Source organism: Heterocephalus glaber, unplaced genomic scaffold (genome assembly GCF_053883595.1).
Source record: "Heterocephalus glaber isolate CG9 unplaced genomic scaffold, H.glaber_assembly_v1.0 deba00000347, whole genome shotgun sequence".
Taxonomy (NCBI): Eukaryota; Metazoa; Chordata; class Mammalia; order Rodentia; family Bathyergidae; genus Heterocephalus; species Heterocephalus glaber.
This window is the reverse complement of record NW_028258143.1, coordinates 6,287,592-6,308,843: the sequence shown is the minus strand read 5'-3', so window position 1 is coordinate 6,308,843 and position 21,252 is coordinate 6,287,592. Positions and strand designations below refer to the sequence as shown.

The 21,252-nt window shown below is 34.6% G+C and overlaps 1 protein-coding gene across 11 annotated transcripts in view; it reads right to left on the bottom strand.

The window, feature by feature from the left end:
* Lrp1b (LDL receptor related protein 1B) overlaps positions 1-21,252 on the bottom strand; it is a 1,848,437-nt gene that overhangs the window by 549,678 nt on the left and 1,277,507 nt on the right. For all 11 annotated transcript variants that reach the window (XR_015445151.1, XM_087195526.1, XM_087195530.1 and 8 more), the window contains one exon: positions 2,489-2,629. Coding sequence is in view for 10 of the 11 variants with exons in the window: in XM_087195526.1 (XP_087051652.1) it covers positions 2,489-2,629 (141 nt within the window). In the remaining variant the exon portion in view is untranslated. The remainder of the gene's footprint in view (positions 1-2,488; positions 2,630-21,252) is intronic.

Sequence of the window (21,252 nt, the reverse complement as noted above, 5' to 3'; positions counted from 1 at the left end):
AGAGAAAAAATAAAATTAATAATAAATTTACATATTTCACAATCGGTACCTTGTCCTATTAAATATGAATGGAAGTAGGAAAATATTACAGTGTATTTAAAAATAATAATTTATGTAGTGATCAGCTATCAAGTTAGTACTACGGACTAGCTTGGATGAATATTTCATAATGATATTTATGTTCCCACTTCATGCCCCAAGTGACTACTGGTGCTAGAAAGTTCATTTGACTAACAAGGAGCTTCAACTCTCCAGTGATCTGTATCAAAAATGATTAATGGAGAAGCTAATTGTACTTTGGAATCCAAAGAGGTAGTAACATTGACACCTCAAAGAGTCCTAAATTGCTCATATATCATACTAATGAAGCTTTTAAGCCACCTGTAGTGATGCTGTTAATGGAATTGTCTTTGATGAAGATGCTGGTGTTGGTGTATAGTTCTAGGAAGAAGTATTTTCATTGCATCTTACACTTAATTGTAGCCAGGAAGGAGGCCACACCTGTAAGCTCAGCATTTAGGAGGCTGAGGGAGGAGGATGACCATGATTTTGAGGCCAGCCTGGAATACATAGTGAGTTTACGGCCAGTTTGAACTACCTAGTGAGATCTTGCCTCAAATCTTCCCCCTCAAATAAAAATTACTTGTCTTATACCCTCGACCTCTACATGCTACAGACCCTGATCAGTTTGATAATACCTTCATACTGCATGGACAACCCAATTGAATCTATAGAATCAAATCTTTAAAATAACAGAAATCTTATTAACAAGAGAAAAGTGAGTCAAAAAATACACTAAATATTTCTTCTCAGAACATTAGTATAACTACACAAAGAAAATGACATATTAATTTGCATTTTAGAACCTAGTGTATGCTTTTTCACATTTTGAAACAGTGGTACAGATTTTTAATGCCTTATTTGGGAATTGGAAATTCATATTCAGCTTTTCTCTTTCTCTCCTCTCTCTGCCTCTTTCCTGTCTGTCTCCCTTTCATTCTTTCTATGTTGTATTTTCTAATGTTGCGTTTTTATATACAATCTCAAGTAGACTATGTAGATTATGCCGATTTATAACCGTGCTATAACTTTTTACGTTGAACAAATATATTCTATTGAAAATGTAATATTCTTTATTTACTGATTACCAATACTTTATTCTCAATTATATAATGTATTCCCAGTGAATAGGATGCCAGTAATATTTATTTATCTATTTACTTACTTATTTATTGCCATGCTGAAAAATAGTTCCCAGGACTTTCTACATGCTAGCCAAGTGTTCCACCACTGACCTACACTTCTGGATGAAATTATATATTTTAATAGAGAAAAAGTTCCATTAGTGAACTGGGAGTGAAAATACTCCTGTTCATTATCATAGGACACTGATAAAAAAAAATCATAAAAAGAATCAATTTGTATGTAAGATTTTGGGCATTAATGTATTTTCACCAATAAAAGGAGCCCTGTAATCATTTCAAATTATTTTTAAAACAATCTTTTTTCTCTTAAAGTAATATTTTTTCCTTCTGGTATTTGCATGTAAGAATGCCAGACCAAAACTGGCCCATGTTCTACACAGGGAAGGCAAGCTGGAATCTGGCCGCCATTTTGTCTCCTATTATAAACACAGGCTCTCAACTGATACTGCCCCTAAGTCCTGACTGCTAGATGGTTGGCACCTGTCTGCAGGAACAGTGGTCCCTTTGGTTCTAGATTCTTTGTTCTACTCTTGTCTGCCTTGGTCTATATGACCAAAATCTTTCAGAGAAAATCTCTTTCTAATTTTCCTTTTTTTCCTTAAAAATTTTCCAAAGAGGGAAAAGTATGTGAAGCTAAAGATTCACATAGTAAAGAGTAAAATAAGTAAGTAGAATAGAAAATAAAAAGGCTTTATGTTTTTAGGAAGAGTCCTGTTAATGTTGTGGACCATGAAGCAGAATCTTAGCAAGGATTCGCAGGTGTGCAGCTATACTGGCTTACATCTCTAATCCAATTGCCACTGGGCAGTGTGACAAGTCCACCTATGTAAAACATCTGTTAGTTCTTGCACTCAATTTCACTCACACCCTTTGTACAAGCAAACACAAAACATCAAAATGCTTAGAGCCAGACAAGGTAGTGTCTTTGAATATGAAATTTTTAGGTTTATACGGTTTATTTCAAATCTCATAGATCATTCTGTTTGGGGCTTAATTAAATGTTGTATAGACTTCACAGGAATATATTTTCTTATTCTTATTTTTTTTTTAGCCAAGAACTAGAAAGGAGACTTCTTTGAAGACCTGGCAAACTAAAATTCTTGGGGCAGCTTTGTTAGGGTTTTGAAAGCTTATTATATCCCTTAAATTAAAAAAAATTACTCCTGCTATATTAAGCAAAATTTTTCCTTTTTGTCCCTTTTTATTAGAAGCAAACATAGCAACTTTCCATTGTTGATCTGAGAAAAGTAATATAGAAAAGCAGTCACATCAGTGTGCCTTACCTTGCTGGGCTTCCTTGTCATACACTTTCATATGAACAACCGCAGAAGTCTTATTGCGCAGAATGGTAGGGTTTCTCCCATCTCTTTTGTTGCAGGTTCCCAGCTGAGCTAAGTTTTGGTCTGCCCACCAGAGTTTCTTATCTATGAAAACGAAATGAAGAAATGAAGGTTGAAGGGAGGATATAATCATTTTACTGAATAATATAAACAATTATTAAAATATGCTTTTTGATTTATTTTGTTATAATTTCAAGCAATTTCTAAGAAAAACACTAAAATTATCTTTGCTTCTAAAAATGCAAACCGTAGTGACATAGTGACATTTTCTGTGCAGGCGTTCCACCTTCCTCCCCAGGTAGAAATTAATCATTTTAACTTTTTCTTCCCCCACAAAACATTAATATTCTTACATATTATTTAATATATATTATATAGATATAAATAAAAATATGTTTCTAATTATTATAATGGAATACAGATTTCATTATTTACATACTTGACCCATAGTAGTTTTGTGCTACATTTGGAAGTGACAAAATTCAACAAAATACCTATGAAAATAAAAAATGATAATGTTTTCCAACTTTCTATTTGTTAAAAATATATAAGCTTTTGTATTCTCCATTCCTGGATCCTGCATTTCTCTTTTTATTTTTTTTAGTACTGAAGATTAAATGTAGAGCATTCACACTGAGCCATAGCCCAAGCCCTTTTTGCATTTTGTATTTTGAGACATTGTCTCACTAAATTCTAAATTGCTTAGGCTTAGCATGATCACAGGATCCTCCTGCCTGAGCCTCCCAGAGTGCTAAGATTATAAGAATGAACCACCATGCCTGGCTCCTCTTCACCTCTTTTGTTTCTTGCACATTTTGTGCCTGTTTATCCAACAGTTTGTTAATTGAAAGTGTTTGGGTGATAGTACAACCACCACACAGGAAATTTTATAAGAAAATAAAAGTTATGGAAAAAACCATGACCCAAACACAAAGTAATGAATTATTAAAGAAAGGTACTGTGATTTCCCTTGACGATATTCTATTTTATAGTGACTCAGCAGTCAAAACACTGTATCAGGAAAGAAGCAAATGTAACCCTAATACAATCCTACTTTAGTCTACAGTTTGAATTAATGCTGTTTGCTTTCAGTTTTTAAAATAAGCCTTTAAATAAAAAACAGAGGAATTTCCATGATTGTAGTGCAGGATGTAAATATTAAGAATTTTACTATGTAAAATGAAAGTGTAGTTAATGAAATTTCTTACATGCACTCAAGAAGAGAAGATTAGAAAGAAAAAATATTCTCATCTTAAAAAATGAATCAAAAGTTGATTTTAAAACCTAATATAAAAGCAAACAGACATTGAGTACAATATAGAGAAAATAAGTGACGTAAAAACCAAATATTATCAGTAAAATAACTGGAAGGAGGAGAAAAAGAGAAATAACATAAATGATTACAGTTTCACAATTCAGATCAGGAAATTAACACACGACATCTAAAGTTAACAAATAAATACCATACAATTTACATAAAGTTAAATTAGAATTGAATCTCCATTTCTATATCATAAAACAAAGCATGTCAGCACTGGGACATGGATGAATGAATGACTGAGGACAAATGTTACAACTCTGAGCAGTCAGCAATCTTGTTTTGAGCCATCACTATCTACAGGTGCCTCATAGTGAATGGGCATTCTCTTCTATTCACACTCCAGGATTCAAAGAGTCTTGAACAAAACAGATCTCTATGGGAAGATAGAAATTGTGCAAGTTTCTTGTCTATTTCTGTGAGATGATGATGGCCTACAACACCCAGGGAACTTGACAGCAAGAAATTCATCACCAAATGTAACTCCTTGACATTGGACCCCTGGCAAGCACCATGAGCCAAAATAAACATTTTTTTTTTCATGAAAATTTACATCTGTTATTAGCAACAGATTGACTAATACAGCCATCTATTATTATAAAGTTCTACCCTAGATGATGGGAAAATGACACAGGACAAGACAAATAAGATCACTACCTTTACAGCTACTACATTTTAGCCAGAAAGAGGCATGAAATAAGCAAGTAGAAAAACAAATGAATGACTGTTACTAGTGTCTGAAAAGTATAAACACAATCCCATCCTTTGTTTCTCCACCTTTATCTACACACAATTAAACCAAATTAACCCTTCAATACACAAATATTGCCTTACCACCAATGAAGTATTTTACACCAATTCACACTCATACTTCCCACTCACTGACTCTAAGCCCTCTGCAGAGTGAATTCTATGATTTAGTATTTAATTGTTGCTTTTTCTCTCTCTGTTTCACTTGTACTTACTTTTACTCCTTACTCAGAGATGAAAGCTCCTGAGAACAAGGATCCTGCCTTGTATTCCTTTGTTTTCATTTCAGTGCTTTGCATTCTTTTGAACTGAACATTATGTAGAGGTTCCCTAAATTCCCAAGAAATTATTAGGGAAACAAATATCCCCCAAAATATCTCTCATTTACAATTCATAAGTCAGAAAACATTTGACTAAGGTCAGGTTGCTTCCTGCCTCCTGCCTACTCTGCACATGGACTGTTTCTTCTCTGCAACGCTCCTCTGCCATGCCAACCTGCCTTGAAAATAGCCAACTAAGGACTGAAACCACTACAAAGTGTGAACTGAATTAAACCTTTCTTCCTTTAATTTGTTGGTATTCAAAATTTTGTCGCAGCAAGAAGAAAAGTAACTCTAAGACACCAGGAAAGAAGGAAAAGCATCAAGGAGCAGAGCTGTCCCCAAAGCAGAGGAGGTGAATCTTCTAGGCCAACATACCACTGAACCAAGTGCTGAAGAGTTGAGAAATACAGGTGCCAGCAGCACACATCCCTCCCCGCATCTTGTTGAAATGAGAAGACACGTAAACAAGTGTCACAAATAGATTTCCAGATCACCTAAAGCAAGCCCAAAGGGAAACGAGATGGAAAAATCTGATATTCAACCACCTGGACTCCCTGAACTGGCAATAAAAGAGGATCTGGAAAAAATGAAATCAGAAATAATTTCTCAAATAACAGCAAGATTATGGCCATAGTGCAAGAGATGATTAATAAATCTAGAGAGGACAGAGATAAAAATAAAATAGAGGAGCTGAGGAACATGATGGAATTGCAACATAGGAAACAAATGGAATCCATAAAACAGATGCTAACGAATTTCCAGAAGATTAAAAACTCCACTGAATGGTTATGCAGCAGAATGAGCCAATGTGAGGCAAGAATTTCAGATATAGAAGATAAGATTGTAATTAGTGACCAGGAAAAGAAAAATTGTTTTAAAATTGTAAGGGACCATGAGAAATCGATCCAGCAGCTGCTAGACGATGCAAAGAAGAATAACATAAGACTGACTGGAGGCAATGAAGAAACATGAGAGAGTGCAGACAACATAAAAAACTGTTCACAGAAGTGATGGTAGAAAACTTCCCAAGAAGGGAAAAAGAACTTGACATACAGATAAGTGAGGCATATAGGACTTCAACCAGCCTTGATCAAAAAATTCTACACAAAGGCATACAATAGATAAGATTCCAGAAGCCTAACAGAAGAATAAAATTCTACAATCAGTTAGAGAAAAGGAGCAAGTCACATACAAAAGAAAGCCCATATGAATCATAGCAGACTTCAAAATGCAAGCCCTCAAAGCAAGAAGAGCTTGGAATGATGTATTCCAAGCCCTAAAGGAAAACAGCCTCCAACTCAGAATGATATACCCTGCACAACTATCTTTCAAAATTGATGGAGAAATAAGATACTTTCATGATAAAGAGCACCTTAGGAACTTCATGAATACCAAACCAGCACTCCAAAAATTTTTACACAATATCCTATGAAAAGATGAGTATCATAACTCCAGGAAGCCCAGCAGAATGAATCCACTGGGCACAACAAAAAATTAAACATAAAGGGGGAGAATCCAACAAAAAGAAAAAGTCATGACAATGATAAGTCAATACGTATCAGTTATAACCATCAATGCTAATGGTCTCAATTCACCAATCAAAAGAAATAGACTGGCAGAATGGGTCAAGAAGCGAGATCCAACAATATGCTGCATGCAAGAAACACATTTAATTAAAAAAGAAACACATAGACTGGAAGTTGAAGGGTAAAAAACAATAAACCAAGCAACAGGAACCCGAAAAAAAGCAGGAGTAGCTATCCCCTTTGCAGATCAAGTGGATTTCAAACCAACACTGATTAAGAGAGACAAAGAAGGACACTACATCCAAGAGAAAGAGATGATAACCATAAACATAAATGCACCAAACAGTAGTGCACCCAATTATATAAAACAAATACTTATGGACATGAAAAATCATAGAAGCACTAATACAACAGTAGTGGCAGACCACTACTACTTGCTTATTTTTTGTCTAGTTGATCTATCCCTTTGTGTCGACCACTACTGGCAGACACAAAGGGATAGAGCAACTAGACAAAAAATAAGCAAGGAAATACTAGAACTCAATAAAACTCTTGACCAAATGAACTTAACAGATGTTTACAGAGTGTTCCACCCCACAAAATTAGAATACACTTTCTTTTCAGCTGCACACAGGTCCTTCTCCAAAATCGACCAGATACTTGCTCATAGAACATGGTTAAGTAAGTGCAAAGGAACTGAAGTTATCCTCTGTGTACTATCAAACCATAGTGCAAAGAAATTGGAGATCAATAGCAAAAGAAGCCACAAGAAGTTCAAAAACACATGAAAATTGAACAACACACTTCTGAATAACCAATGGGTCACAGAGAAAATTAAAGGAGAAATCAGACAGTTCCTACAATTAAATGACAATGACAATACAACATATCAGAATCTATGGGACACAATAAAATCGGTCTTATGAGAGAAATTCATAGCAGTGAATACTCATATTAGGAAAACAGAGTGAGCCCAATTAAACAACCTGATACTGAACCTCAATCTTCTAAAAAAAGAAGAGCAGGACAAACCCAAAGGTGACACAAAAGAGGAAATTCTAAAGACCAGATCAGAAATCAATGTAATGGAGACTAAGAGAACGATACAAAAAATCAGTGAAGCCAAGAGTTGGTTCTTCGAAAGAATAGACAAAATTGACAAGCCCTTAGCTGACCTTATCAGAAAAAGGAAAGAAAAGGCCCAAATTCATGTAATTAGGAAAGAAAAGGATGAAAATACAGTGGACCTAGCAGAAATCCAGGTCATCAATACGTACTTCGAGAACCTATATGCCAATAAGATGGAAAACACAGAAGAAATGGACAGATTCCTATATTACGTATGAATTACCAAAGTTGAAGGAAGAAGACCTAAAAATTCTAAACAACCCAATTATCAATCAATGAAATTGAAAACGTAATTAAAAACTTACCAACTAAGAAAAGCCCAGGTCCTGATGGTTTCACTGCTGAATTCTACAAGACTTTTAGAGAGGAACTACTGCCACTACTGTTTAAACTCTTGAATGAAATTGAACAGGAAGGATTAATCCTGAATTCATTCCTGGAAGCAAGCATCAACTTGATCCCCAAAGCAGAGAGAGACACAACCAAAAAGAGAACTATAGGCCAATCTCACTAACATAGATGGAAAAATCCTTAACAAAATACTGGAAAATAGAATGCAGAAAATCATCAAGAAGATCATACACCCTGATCAAGTGGGATTCAGCCCAGGGATGCAGGGATGGTTTAGTATATGCAAATCAATCAATGTAATACACAATATCCATAGAGTTGAGGACAAAAATCATATGATCATCTCAACAGAAGCACAAAAAGCATTTGACAAAATCCAACACACATTTATGATGAAAACCCTACACAAAATTGTAATAGAGGGTCTCTACCTCAATCTGATAAAAGCCATCTATGAAAAACCAACTGCCAATATCATACTAAATGGTCAAAAACCGAAATCCCTCACACTAAAATCAGGAACAAGACAAGGATGTCCACTATCACCACTCTTGTTCAATATAGACTTAGACAGCACTAGACAAGAGAAAAAAATAAAAGGAATAAAGATAGGAAATGAAAAAGTCAAACTGCCATTATTTGAAGATGATATGATACTCTATATTGAAGACCCCAAGAACTCCACCAAAAGTCTTCCAGACTTAATAACCAACTTTAGTAAAGTAGCAGGATACAAGGTCAACACACACAAATAAATAGTTTTCCTCTACACGAACTGTAGACTCACTGAGAGAGAAATAGGGCAAACAATTACTTTCACAATAGCATCCAAAAAACTGAAATACCTAGGAATCCACCTAACAAAAGAAATCAAAGACTTCTTCCCTGAAATCTATTGCACTCTGAAAAGAGAGATTGAAGACGTTATTAGAAAATGGAAAGACATCCCTTGCTACTGGGTAGGAAGAATCAACATAGTGAAAATGGCCATACTTCCCAAACTGCTATACAGATTCAATGCAATCCCAATTGAAATTCCAGCAGCATACTTTACAGACCTTGAGAAAACAATCCAAAAATTCATTTGGAACAAGAAGAGACCCAGAATAGCAAAAGTAATTCTAGGCAACAGAGATATAGCAGGGGTTATCACACCCCCAACTTGAAACTATACTACAAAGGCACTGTGATAAAAACAGCATGGTACTGGCAAAGAAACAGACATGAAGACCAGTGGAACAGATTAGAAGATGCAGAAACAACTGTAGACATATTCAGCCACCTCATCTTTGACAAAGGTGACAAACACTCTCACTGGAAGAAAGATAGCCTTTTTAATAAATGGTGCTGGAAAAATTGGGTTTCAACTTGCTAAAGACTAAAACTAGACCTATATCTCTCACCATCCAGTAAACTAAAATCGAAATGGATTCAAGATCTAAATATTAAAACAGAAATGCTGAACTGGCTGGAACAGAGATGAGGTAGAACTCCTGAAGACATTAGTGTAGGAAAAGATTTTATGAACAAAACCTCAGTTGCCTGTGAACTAGCACAAGCAATCAACAAGTGGGATCTCTTCTTATTAAAAAGCTTCTGCACAGCAAGGGAAACCACCAACAGTGTGAAGAGACAACCCACAATGTGGGAAAAAATTTTCACCTGCAGCTTCTCAGAGGTCTACTATCTCGAATCTATAAAGAATTTTAAAAAATCAGACCTCCCAAATTTAAAGACCCAATCCAAAAATGGGCATGTGAAATGAACAGACATTTCTCAGACAAAGAAGGAGAAATAGCAATTAAACATATGAAAAGGTGTTCAATGTCACTGGTCCTTGGAGAGATGCAAATGAAAACTATACTGAGATTCCACCTCACCCCAGAAAGAATGGCTACTATCATGAAATCAACCAATAACAAATGCTGGCAGGGTTGTGGGGAAAGAGGAAAACTGCTCCACTGCTGGTGGGAGTGTAGACTGGTGCAACCACTGTGGAAATCAGTATGGAGATACCTCAAGGAACTAGGACTGGAAGTTCCATTTGACCCAGCTATTCCCCTGGTGGACCTCTTCCCAAAAGAATTAAAAGAATCATACCACAATGATATATGTGCACCCATGTTCATAGTAGCACAATTTGTAATAGCTAAAAGTTGGAAGCATCCCAATTGCCCATCAACTGGATACTGGATATAGAAAATGTATTGTTTTTTTTTATAAAATGCAGTACTACTCAGTCATAAAAATGAGAAATTAGAGACATTTATAGCTAAATGGATGGACATTGAGGTGATATGCTTAAGTGAAATAAATAAGACACACATGTGTAGATACCCAATAGTTTCTCTATTGTGAGAAACTGTATAGATAAGTATAAATAAGGACTACAAGGTACAATAGATAATGTGAAATAGGAAGGAAAGGGGCAAAGGGGAAGGGGAAGTGGGAGGGGTAGGGGAAAGGAAAGAAGGGAATGGAATTAATATGAGAAAATGGGAAAAAGGAAACAAAGTCTTTGTAAATAGGGAGGGATGGAGGGGTTGAAGGGAGGGCAGGGGAAGGCTGAAAACATAAAAACCAGGAGATTATGTAAAGGTGCAAATTTTCATAGATGAATGTCATTATATTGTATACATAAAATGTACTAATAAATGGATATACAGTTATATAGTAAAAAAATCTTTTGAATCATTAATGAATGAATTTCAAAGTAAATAATAATAATAATAAGGTCAGCTCTCCCATTCCCTGGGGATAGTATCTCTTTTAAATATCTCTTTTGAGGTATTACCCTTTTAAAAGATTCCTTTAACAGAAAGAACTGTGTTTTCATAATTATTAGTTGGAGTCACATTAGTTTCCTTCAACTTTATTTTTATCTCTCACTGTTAATAACATGAATCTGCTAGAAATTACTGGAATTCAAACCCAGCTTATGTTGTAAGTGATCACAAATAACCCTGATTCTCTATTATAGGTTTAAGGGTAATCACCTTCCAAATCTATATACTGTACTGAAATTTTAATCCCCAGTACCTCATATTGTGCCTGAGTTTGGAGATTGAGGCCTTAAAAAGATAATTAAGTTAAAATGTGGTCCTTCTGGTGTGCTCTAATCCAATTGACTGATGTCCTTGTGAGAAGTGAAAATTTGGTCACAGTTATCCACACAGGAAAGGCCACAAGAAAGCTGCAGAAGGGAGCCATGTGCCAGAAAGGTGAGCAACCCAAGCCCTATGTACTCTTGACCTCAGACCCCTCACCTCCAGAACTGTGAAAAACAAATCTACTTCTGTATGCCATGCTCTCTGTGGGACTTTGGTATGGCAGTCCTAGCCAAATAACACATTCACTAATAGAGACTTTGAAGAAATTTATAAAATATAAAAAACAATTAAGGTTCATGTAAATTGTTTCTACCATATAGTCTGTAAACTTTTCACTAAGAAAGAGGGAGGGATGGCTGCAGAGAGATAGGGAAGGAGGGAGAGAGAGAGGAAGAGAGGAGGGGTTAAAGAATATTTAAAGAGCACCTATTATGTTCCAGAAGTTTTGAACATATAAAAGATACCAAACATAAGGTTTTGAACATACATAATACTGCCCTATTTAATCATTATAAATGAGATATCATGTGTTAATACACCTCTTGTTAAACATAAGTCAAGTAACATTCAAAAGGTCTCATGAAAGAACTGTAGCATTATGTTCCAGTTAATATTACTTAAATTTTAGTGTTCTTTCCATTGCATTACATTGAGCATAAAACATTTTCCTCTTAGGCTTAGTGATCATATGGATTGCAATGCAAACATGATTTGAGTTTCAGATAAATAAAAAATAACTTATTAGGATCTGCAAAAAAAATTTATTTGGAACTGAAATTTAACTGTGTGTTCTCTAATTTGTCTAGCTATTTTACTATCTCTATGCACTTCTAGAACACCTTTTATAAGTAAGTAATAAAAAAGTATAAACCTGAAAAGAGAAGAAATGGAGACATGGTCATGGCAATAAAAAATATTAGCTATATGTTGAAAGTACATTATAGTGGGAGATTGAATGAAAATCTAGACAAGCAGTGTGACAGCATCAGATGAAAGTTAATAAGCACTGCACAACTTCAAATCTGAGGAGAAACTGTGGGCCTTAACCCATCTTCATCCTAAGGAAGATGCATATAACCGAAACGAAGATTGTGTTAGGCAAGGAAACAGGTAGAGCCCAGTATATAGAGTCAAGAGAATATACTTCCTTCATTCCAGGCCAAAACTAGAGATTTCCCAAAAATAATAACTAAGAAAGATACTGAGAGTGAGGAATAAACAATAATCTACAGTACAGAATTTGCAGTAGAGTTTCCAAGTTTGATCATGAACAATGATCACCATGATTGCTTGTAAAAACACAGATTGTTGGGTGGCACTCTAGAGTCCATGATTTAGTAGGTCTCATACAGGACCTGAAAATTTACCGTTATGACACATTCCTAGGTGAAGCTAATGTGATGGTGCTGCTGGTTCACTCCATCTTCACTTAAGACCAGCAATAGAATTATTTGGAACACCTTTGAAACTATGCCTAGGTCCTGCCTCTATAGATTGGCCCTGAATGGTTTTGGTCTATGCCATGATTATTAAATCTCTTGTTAATCTCATGTGCAACTAAATTTGAGATTCACAAACCTCATTGCTAAATCCTGATACCCCAATCCATAATCCCATCTTTTCAAGGAAGCTGGCATCCATGTTTATTTATATTTCTCACATCATATATGTATTTCCTATTTGTGTAAAACTATACAGCCCAATGATCTGAACAAAGAAATAAGTAAATGATTGATTCTTCCTCACTACAAAAGAAGATTACTCAGTATAAGTATTTTAGGTAATGTTTACTATTACATAATCCTTGGTTCTTAAAAATCACAGTTCCAATCATCAATCAATAAACACTAGAAAATTGAAGAATATTATAACATTGGTCAGCTTTTTAACTACTATAATGAAATGCATTAGATGGGCTTAACTTATGAAGAAAGAGGTTTATTTACCACAGTTCTGGTGGTTCAAAGTCAATGGTAGAGGCAGACTCTTTGGAAAGGGTGATTCCTTGTTTCATAATACAGTGACTAACATCATTGGAAAGAGCATATATGGGAATAAGAAGAGCGTCTCAAGCCAGGAAACCAAAGGCAGGAAGGAGGATGATATATTTTATAACAAAACTCTCAAGAGAACTCGAGAGTTATGTGAGAAATACTTTTTAAGGGTAGAGCCCCCAGTGACCCAAGAATCTCCTGAGAGGCCCCATATACTGAAGGTTTCATGGCACCTCTCAATTCCACCTCCCTGGGACCGCGCGTCTAATTACATGGACTCTTGGAAAGATAATCAAACTATATCCAAAGCATGGAAACTACACCATCAAATTAAATGAATTAACATCAAATTAAATAAATTAACATAAAATTAAATAAACAGAAAAAATGCTCAGAGGAATCTGAAGCTACAGAAAATATAGAAAATAAAATAGAACAGAGTAAGAATAAATATCCTTAGAGAGATAATAGAAATCACATACTTGAAGAATTACAGGAGAGTATAAGGAAGTAGAATTAAACTAAAATGAAGCCTTTAGAAATCAAAATCATTATAGCTACAATGAAAATTTTGATAGAAAGTTGAAATTTGAAAAATATCTTCAAGGAAATAAAAATGAAAGGAAGGGAAAAAAGAAATAGAAGATAAAAGTTCAGCAAGTTGAACTTACAACATTAAAATTAAGAAAACAATTAAGCATGTCTTGGAAGATATAATACACAATTATTTGCAACTTTGATCTCCATATTCAACTAACCAAATGTTAAGTGCAGAATCAAAACATTTCCAGACAATATTGTCTTTATAAATTTTATCAACACCTTTTCTTAGCTGCCAGAAGTTTTACTTGGCTAAAACAAGAAGGTAAAATAGAAAAAGTATGTGGTTATCTAGAAAACAAAGACAATCAGAAAGAAACCTTCTAATGTAATGGTGAGTCAACATCCAAGGATAACAGCACCCAATCTTGAATTCAAAATATCTATATTGAAGCAGGAAGCTAGAGATCTTCAGAAAAATACATGTTGTACAAGTTTAACAACTCCGTAGGTTGGAAAGTTCCATTATATCAAGTCAAGCAATATCTACAACTTTTTTAAAAAATCAATAAATATTCAAAAAAAATATCCAAAAGACTGAAGACTGTGTCTAAAGCCTGGAAATTTGGAAGACTGAATGGGAAGTCTCACTTGATGTATAACTTTCCTTCTCCTCATCTCCAATCCATGTTTCAACTCCATAGTTGATATATTTACCTGACTACAAAGTCATCTCTATATTATCCAGGTAAAATTCATCTTAGTCTTCCCAAGTATGCTTTATAGTAGACTTTTTCCTACTTGGTTGTCAGAGGTAAACCTCAGACATCTTTCTCCTTCCCCACCTTCATCTCTTCTCCTAGACCCAATGTAAAATGAAGAAGCCCATTTCATTATGCTTTCTTATTATGTTAGAGATGCTTTCCTTCCACACCTTCCCCACAGAAAGTTCCAGGTCTCATCACATGTCATGGCTATCATTGCTTAGGAAAACCACAGTGGTCTTCCTAAAATGCAAATCTGAGTGTGTCACTCTGTACACAGTGGCTTCCCTTCACCAAACCCGTTAGCATGGCACAAAAGTCAACCATGATATGGTGCCTGATGAATATTCCACCAACAGATTTGTTACTCTCTCCTGTGCCATGTGTTTCAAGCACATTAAATTGCAGTCAGCCTTCAACTCTCCAAGGGTAGACTGATCATGTGACAAAAATATGGAAAAAGTAGCTAAAAGACAGCTTATTTTAAAGAAAAATAGTTAAAACCATTGTGAACTACAGAGATAGCTACATATCACAATGAGTCTATTATTTATAAGTATGTAAAAACCATTACATTTTTACATTTATCTGAGGCATATCCTAAATGCCCCTCTGCCTGGACAATTGGAATTGGAAACCGCTACTTGTTCCAGTCTGTTATCCTGTCACCTGCTCTTCTGTGTGGAAGCAGTTCTCTGGGCACTCTGCACTTTGTCTGAAGCTGCTTGCAAAAATACATTCTTGTGGCAGTGATGCCACTAAAAGTGCCTTTTCCCAAGACTGTTTTGTTGTTGATGTTAAACAGAAAATTTGGAGGACAGTGAAGGTGGGATGAAAGCATTGCAAAAAAAAAAAAGCCCAGAATGTGTTGAAGCCTTTGTGACCTTGCACTGACAGGTATGGCCCTAAATTCTTTGAGTTTATTGTTCCAGTGAGAGACTCACCTCAGTGAGAGCAAGGGCAGTCTGGGCTTACATGGAGAAAAACTTGAAAATGATAAGTAATTCAGTTTTCAAGTTGATGGCTTGACTGTATTGCCGGGGAAGTACATTTGTGCAATGATGAAGGAGATGATGATGGTGAGAGGAAAGAATTAGCTGACAAAAACAAGGCAGCGTTGAATGACTGCTGCTGAAATATTTAGGAAATAAAAAGTAGAACTTATTTTATGAGAACAAATATTCCCTATAATTTTAATTAGAAAAAGGAAAATGAGGAAGACAGGAGTAAGAAGGGAAGAATTATTCAGCTCAGATAATAAAGCAGACTGCTGTCATATTTTACTTGAACACATTCATATTAAAAACATTTGTTTAAGACATTCATCTCATGTCAAAGTTGTGTTTGGTCCTCAACTATAATATTTGGTCAAAATATATAAATTTTAAATTTAAAAAAAATTATAATAAAAGACACATTGTTATTAAGTCCCCTCAAAATACTTCCCCTGCTTCGACATACTGATCCCATGTTCCTGCCACATTCTGAAGGAGTTTTGGAAGTCTTCTGTTGTATCTTTACAAGGTGTGATTAAAAATTAAGTGAATACAGGTTCAGGGTACCAGTCCATAGAAAGGTAGGCTGGTATAAGCTCTGCAATGTGCCCTCGCCCACCTCATTACCACATCTGGCACTCCGGGACATCTGGCTCTTCCCAAAGTCAAAATGACCATGAAAGTTAGAGTTTGAATCAATTCTGGACTCAAGATAGCCATGACAGCACAATTTGTATAATAACATTCATAATTTTCTAGCACTTTATTTATTTACATGACTGTCTTCTTGTTTAAAATGTAAAAGGTTTTGCAACTTCTTAATTCTCATTTCTCCTATGCATATAGCAATGGCAACACCTGGGTAGTTTTTAAGGGTGTTTAGAATCACAACAGTAGGTGAGAAAGTGAAACTTGGAGCCCCAGGAGACTAGTTTGATACATGGCTGTGATATCTACATGGATAATCCCATGGTTGGGAGGCTTGCACAATTTACTTGCACGCTTAATATTAGTTTCCTTGTCTATAAAATAAGGATAATACTATCATATTCATATGCATGAATTATTTACCAAAAGACTTGAATGGCATAAATAACTGGTAGCTATATTGAATGAGCAAATGAATGAGTCAACAAAAAATCTGAAGCATACATGTGACTATATTGATTCTATAACCTTAACCAATTCAGAAAATGTTTCTACACACTATCACTAAGTGTGTGGAATTACTTTTTCAAAGTCATGGTTGGATTTACACTATTTTTCTATGATTTTATATTACTTCTCTTAGGGCAAAGTGTGGGACATACATTTATAAGGAAGTTGATTGAAACTAAACTAATAATGCAATTATTCTAGAAAAGAATAATGAAAACTGTGGAGATCATTCCTAAGGTCTCTTTACCATCCCTCTAATGCAGTGGACTCTAATCATAACAAGATCATGATGTATTGGGACAGAGGAAATAAATTATAAGACTTTCTGTTTATACATTTGTAATTGTTCTATACAAGTGAGATTAACATTCCTCAAAAACAAAGGAACAAACAAAAGAACTGCCCCTGTGTCTTTGTTTTACTTTACATATGCATTCTTTAAGGAAAAGATTTTTCCCCATGTTAACAGGCTGAGCTAAGGCAATGTCTAAAGAGTGTAAAGTTAAGTAATGATGCTCCATGTTATAGACTTAAATGTGTTTCCCACTTAATTCATGTCCTGCCCTAATTCATATATTACAACTTAAGTATGAACAATGTGTGACTCTATTTGCAGACAGACTTTAGAAAAAGATAATACATTTAAATGAAGTCCTATATGTGGGCTCTGATAAGGAAAAGACATTCTGGGGTGGCACATCCAGAAAGGAATTGCTGTGTAAGGACACAGGGAAGAGTGGCCATCTGCAATTCAAGATGGCCATAGGAGAAATCAAATCTACTGACACTTGGATTTTGGATAAATGTGAGAAATAACCATCTAGGTTTTAAGCCACCCAATTCTATTATGGCAACTCTAAGAGACTAGTAATGTACTCTGCCATCCAAATTATCAACAGCAGGAAAGAGTACTACAGAATTTATTACAAAGGGTCTAAGATGTTTAGAAAGTCCACTCTGAGAAAGCACAACAGGAGCCCTTATAAGAAAACCTTGCCTATATTGAAGCAGATCTGCACTTCATCTCTACACATATTTCAGTTACTGTATCTACCCCCAAATTATTTCAGCAGAGTTCCATTGTTTCCATTTTTCACTGTTAAGCTAGTCTGGGCTATCAGTCCTTCACCTGAATTGAAATAAAGACTCTTGAATTTCTCCAGCTTCTTATGTTTAGTCCCATAATCCAAGCTTCATATAATATGGAGCACTCCTCTTTCAAAAACTTCAGTCTAAAATTCCACTGTTGTATCTTTCAATCAATTATTAGAAAAATACTTAGTTTTATATTGTGTTTAAGACCCCCCAGGAGGGCCAGGGATTTAGCTCAGTAGCACTGTGCCTGCCTTGCAAGAACAAGGTCCTGAGTTTGATCCCTGGTACCAAAAAAAAAAAAAAAAAAAAGAAAAGAAACAAGAGACTACCAGAAATATTGCCTAAACATTTAAAATAATGTCATAGAAATAATTACTGACCTGAAAAACATTTTTATCAAATTAAAAGTGAAAGGTAATATGTACACATATTTTTAAATATATCATAAATTTTAATACTTTGATAAGGCTTTAAACCACAAATTCTACAATGATAATTTCTGATATCTTAAATGTTAATATTTTCCCATATTTTTATATTTTGCTGTCCTAAAATTAATATTATATAATTTCAACTTTGATTTCAGTTCATTTAAAACCTCTTTATAGTTCCCTATTCAAACAATTTGCTTTTGTATTTTTGAGACAGGGTCTTGATAGGCAGTTCAGGCTGGCCTTGAACTCACTATTTAACCCAGCTTGTACTTGAACTCACTTCCATCTTCTGCCTCAGCCTCCTTAAGTGGGAATAAGTGCCAACCAGAATCCCACCCAGACAACAGCCCAGTTTGGGGATCCAGAAGGCAATCACCCTGAACTTAGGAATTGGTCCAGTGGTGAGCAGCAGAGACGGCCTCTCTAAGGCTTGCTGAGAATTGAAGCTTACTGGGAGAGCAAAGTCACCAAAATAAAGGTACAGCAGACTGCATTGGTTGAAATGAGAAGACACCAAACAAGACTCAAAACCAGATTTCCAGATCACCAAAGGCCATCCCAAGGGGCAAAAGATGAAACAATATGAAACTCAACCACCTGGACTCACTGAACTGGTAATTAAGAGGATGTGGGGAAAATAAAATTGGAAATAATTTCTCAGATAATAACAAACATTATGTCCATAGTGAAAGACATGATTACTAACTATAGAACAGACACAGATAAAAAAAAAAAAAAGAGGAGTTGAGGAGCATGATGGAATCCCAGGATATGAAAAAATGGAATCCATAAAACAGATGCAAACAGATATCCACGAGAATAAAAACTCCATTGAAAGTTTACACACCAAAATGAGGCAATGTGAGGATAGGATATCAGATATAGAAGACAGGATTGCGATTAGTGATCAGGAAAAGAAAAATTCTTAAAAATAGCAAGGGACTATGAGAAATCAATCCAGCAGCTGTTAGATGATGCAAAGAAGAATAACATAAGACTGACTGGAGTCAATGAAGACACAGGAGATATTGCAAATGACATAAAAAACTGTTCACAGAACTAATGGCAGAAAACTTCCCAAGCAGGGGAAAAGAACTGACATACAGATAAGTGAGGCAAATAGGACTTCATCTAACTAGGCATATAATATTCAAGATTCCAGAAACCCAACAGAAGTACAAAATATTACAACCAGTTAGAGAAAAGAAATGAATCATATACAAAGGAAACCCCATCACAATCAAAAATAAAAACAAAGCTAGTCTTTGTAGAGTGAGCATCTTTAATCTTTTATTTTATTTTATAAATGTTGCTTTAAGTAGTTGATAAAGAGAGCAAAAAATACATTCCCCCTATATCAAGAAACTACATGAATAACATTATGTTATTACTTCATTGGACTCTCCATTCACACCTAGAAATCGAATAAATATCAACTCAATATCTTACAAATAAATTATAATGTGACTAAATAAGGAATATAACTGAATCTGTATATGTACATGGTTTTAAATTTTGGATTTTAGGAAAAATAGTCATCTTATTGAAAAAACAGCACCTAAAAGATAGCATGGTAGATGATCTGTATTTATAATTTTTATCATTATAGACTAAAAATTCCTCAGCTTCAGAGTCCCACAAGCAGATTTTACCACAAGGAAAAAAAAAAATCCCTAGATAAAAACATATCACAAGGAAAAAAATGCATGAAATACATAGATTTAATTTGCATGGAAGTGATTTGGGTTCATATTAATTATTTCAATGAAAAAAACCACATATGTACCAATCATATCTCCAGATAAGTATTCAAAGAATAGAATATGATTAAATAATATTAAAATTTTAGTTTTTAATATGTATTATAACTACTTTTGTAACTCAACAGAAATATAAGAAATAATCCAATTTTTAAAACTTTCAATATTTTTCCAGTAAAGGCAATACTGGAGATAAAGTGGTCAAATACATCTTAAAAAAACAAAAATTTGCTTAAAAATTTCAATCTTAGCAGTCCTTACTACACAATGAGTCACTATATATTATATGCATTATATATATATATTTATATATATTATTGTCAGTTCATCACAAAATAATCTCATCTCTGGCCTTTTGAGGATTATGCATCTATAATATATTTACATTAATAACTGCATAGAATGAAAAAATGTGCAATCCCTCTCTGATGGTGAAGAGCATGTATGTATGAACTTTTGATTTTTATTATATATATCATATAATATTTAAAATTTAAAAGCATAATATTTTTTAAAGATACATGTAATTATGGTCACTACTTTTTTCTGTATTATTCAAGATATTTCTTAAACAGCCATAATTTAAATATTGAACTATATTAATTGAATTTAAATTGATAGTCATTGCTATAATCTGTACAATGTTTAATATTCTTCTTATGCTATATTAGATTTGCTAATACTCGTTATAAAGATGGAAAATGAAACAAACATATTGACCTTCAAGTGCAAATTATTTTTTAAAATATATCTAAATCAAAGCCTATATATGCCAGAAATTCTGTGACCAGATGTTGTCTATTCAAGTACAATTAAAGTGAAATAAAATTTGCCCAGAAAAGGCTCAGACCTTCCTGTGTAGCTTCAGTTTGAATGAATAACACTTGGCGTAACACTTGACACGACTCTGCAGTACTTGTTAATACAAAATATAACATGATCCCTAGAGTATAGGACCAGATACCTGGAATAGACTCTGTTTCTTTTGATTAACTCTTAGGCTGTAATTAAAATGCAGCTGCAATTGTATCACAGTAGCCCTACCCTTATCTGCAGTTCCCCTGATTTTGGTTATCCTCAGTCAATTGGAGTATAAAAATATTAAATGGAAAATTCCACAAATAAACAGTTCCTAAGTGTTGAGTGTTATTCTGACTACCTTGATAAAGCTGTTCTAGCCCGTGCTTTGGTCTAGCACGTCCACACTGTGAACACTCCCTGCCCATCAGTCACTTAGCCTTTTCAGGTATCAGGTTGATTGTCAGACTTACAGTGCCTGTATTCTATGGCCTTATTTTACTTAACAATACCCAGAAAGCACAAAAATAGTGATGCTACCAATCTGGATATATCAAAGAAGTCATAACGTATTTCCTGTGAGTGAAAACACAAAAGTTCACCCCTTACTAAGGAAAGAAATACAACTATATGCTGAGATTGCTAAGACCAATTAAGAACAAA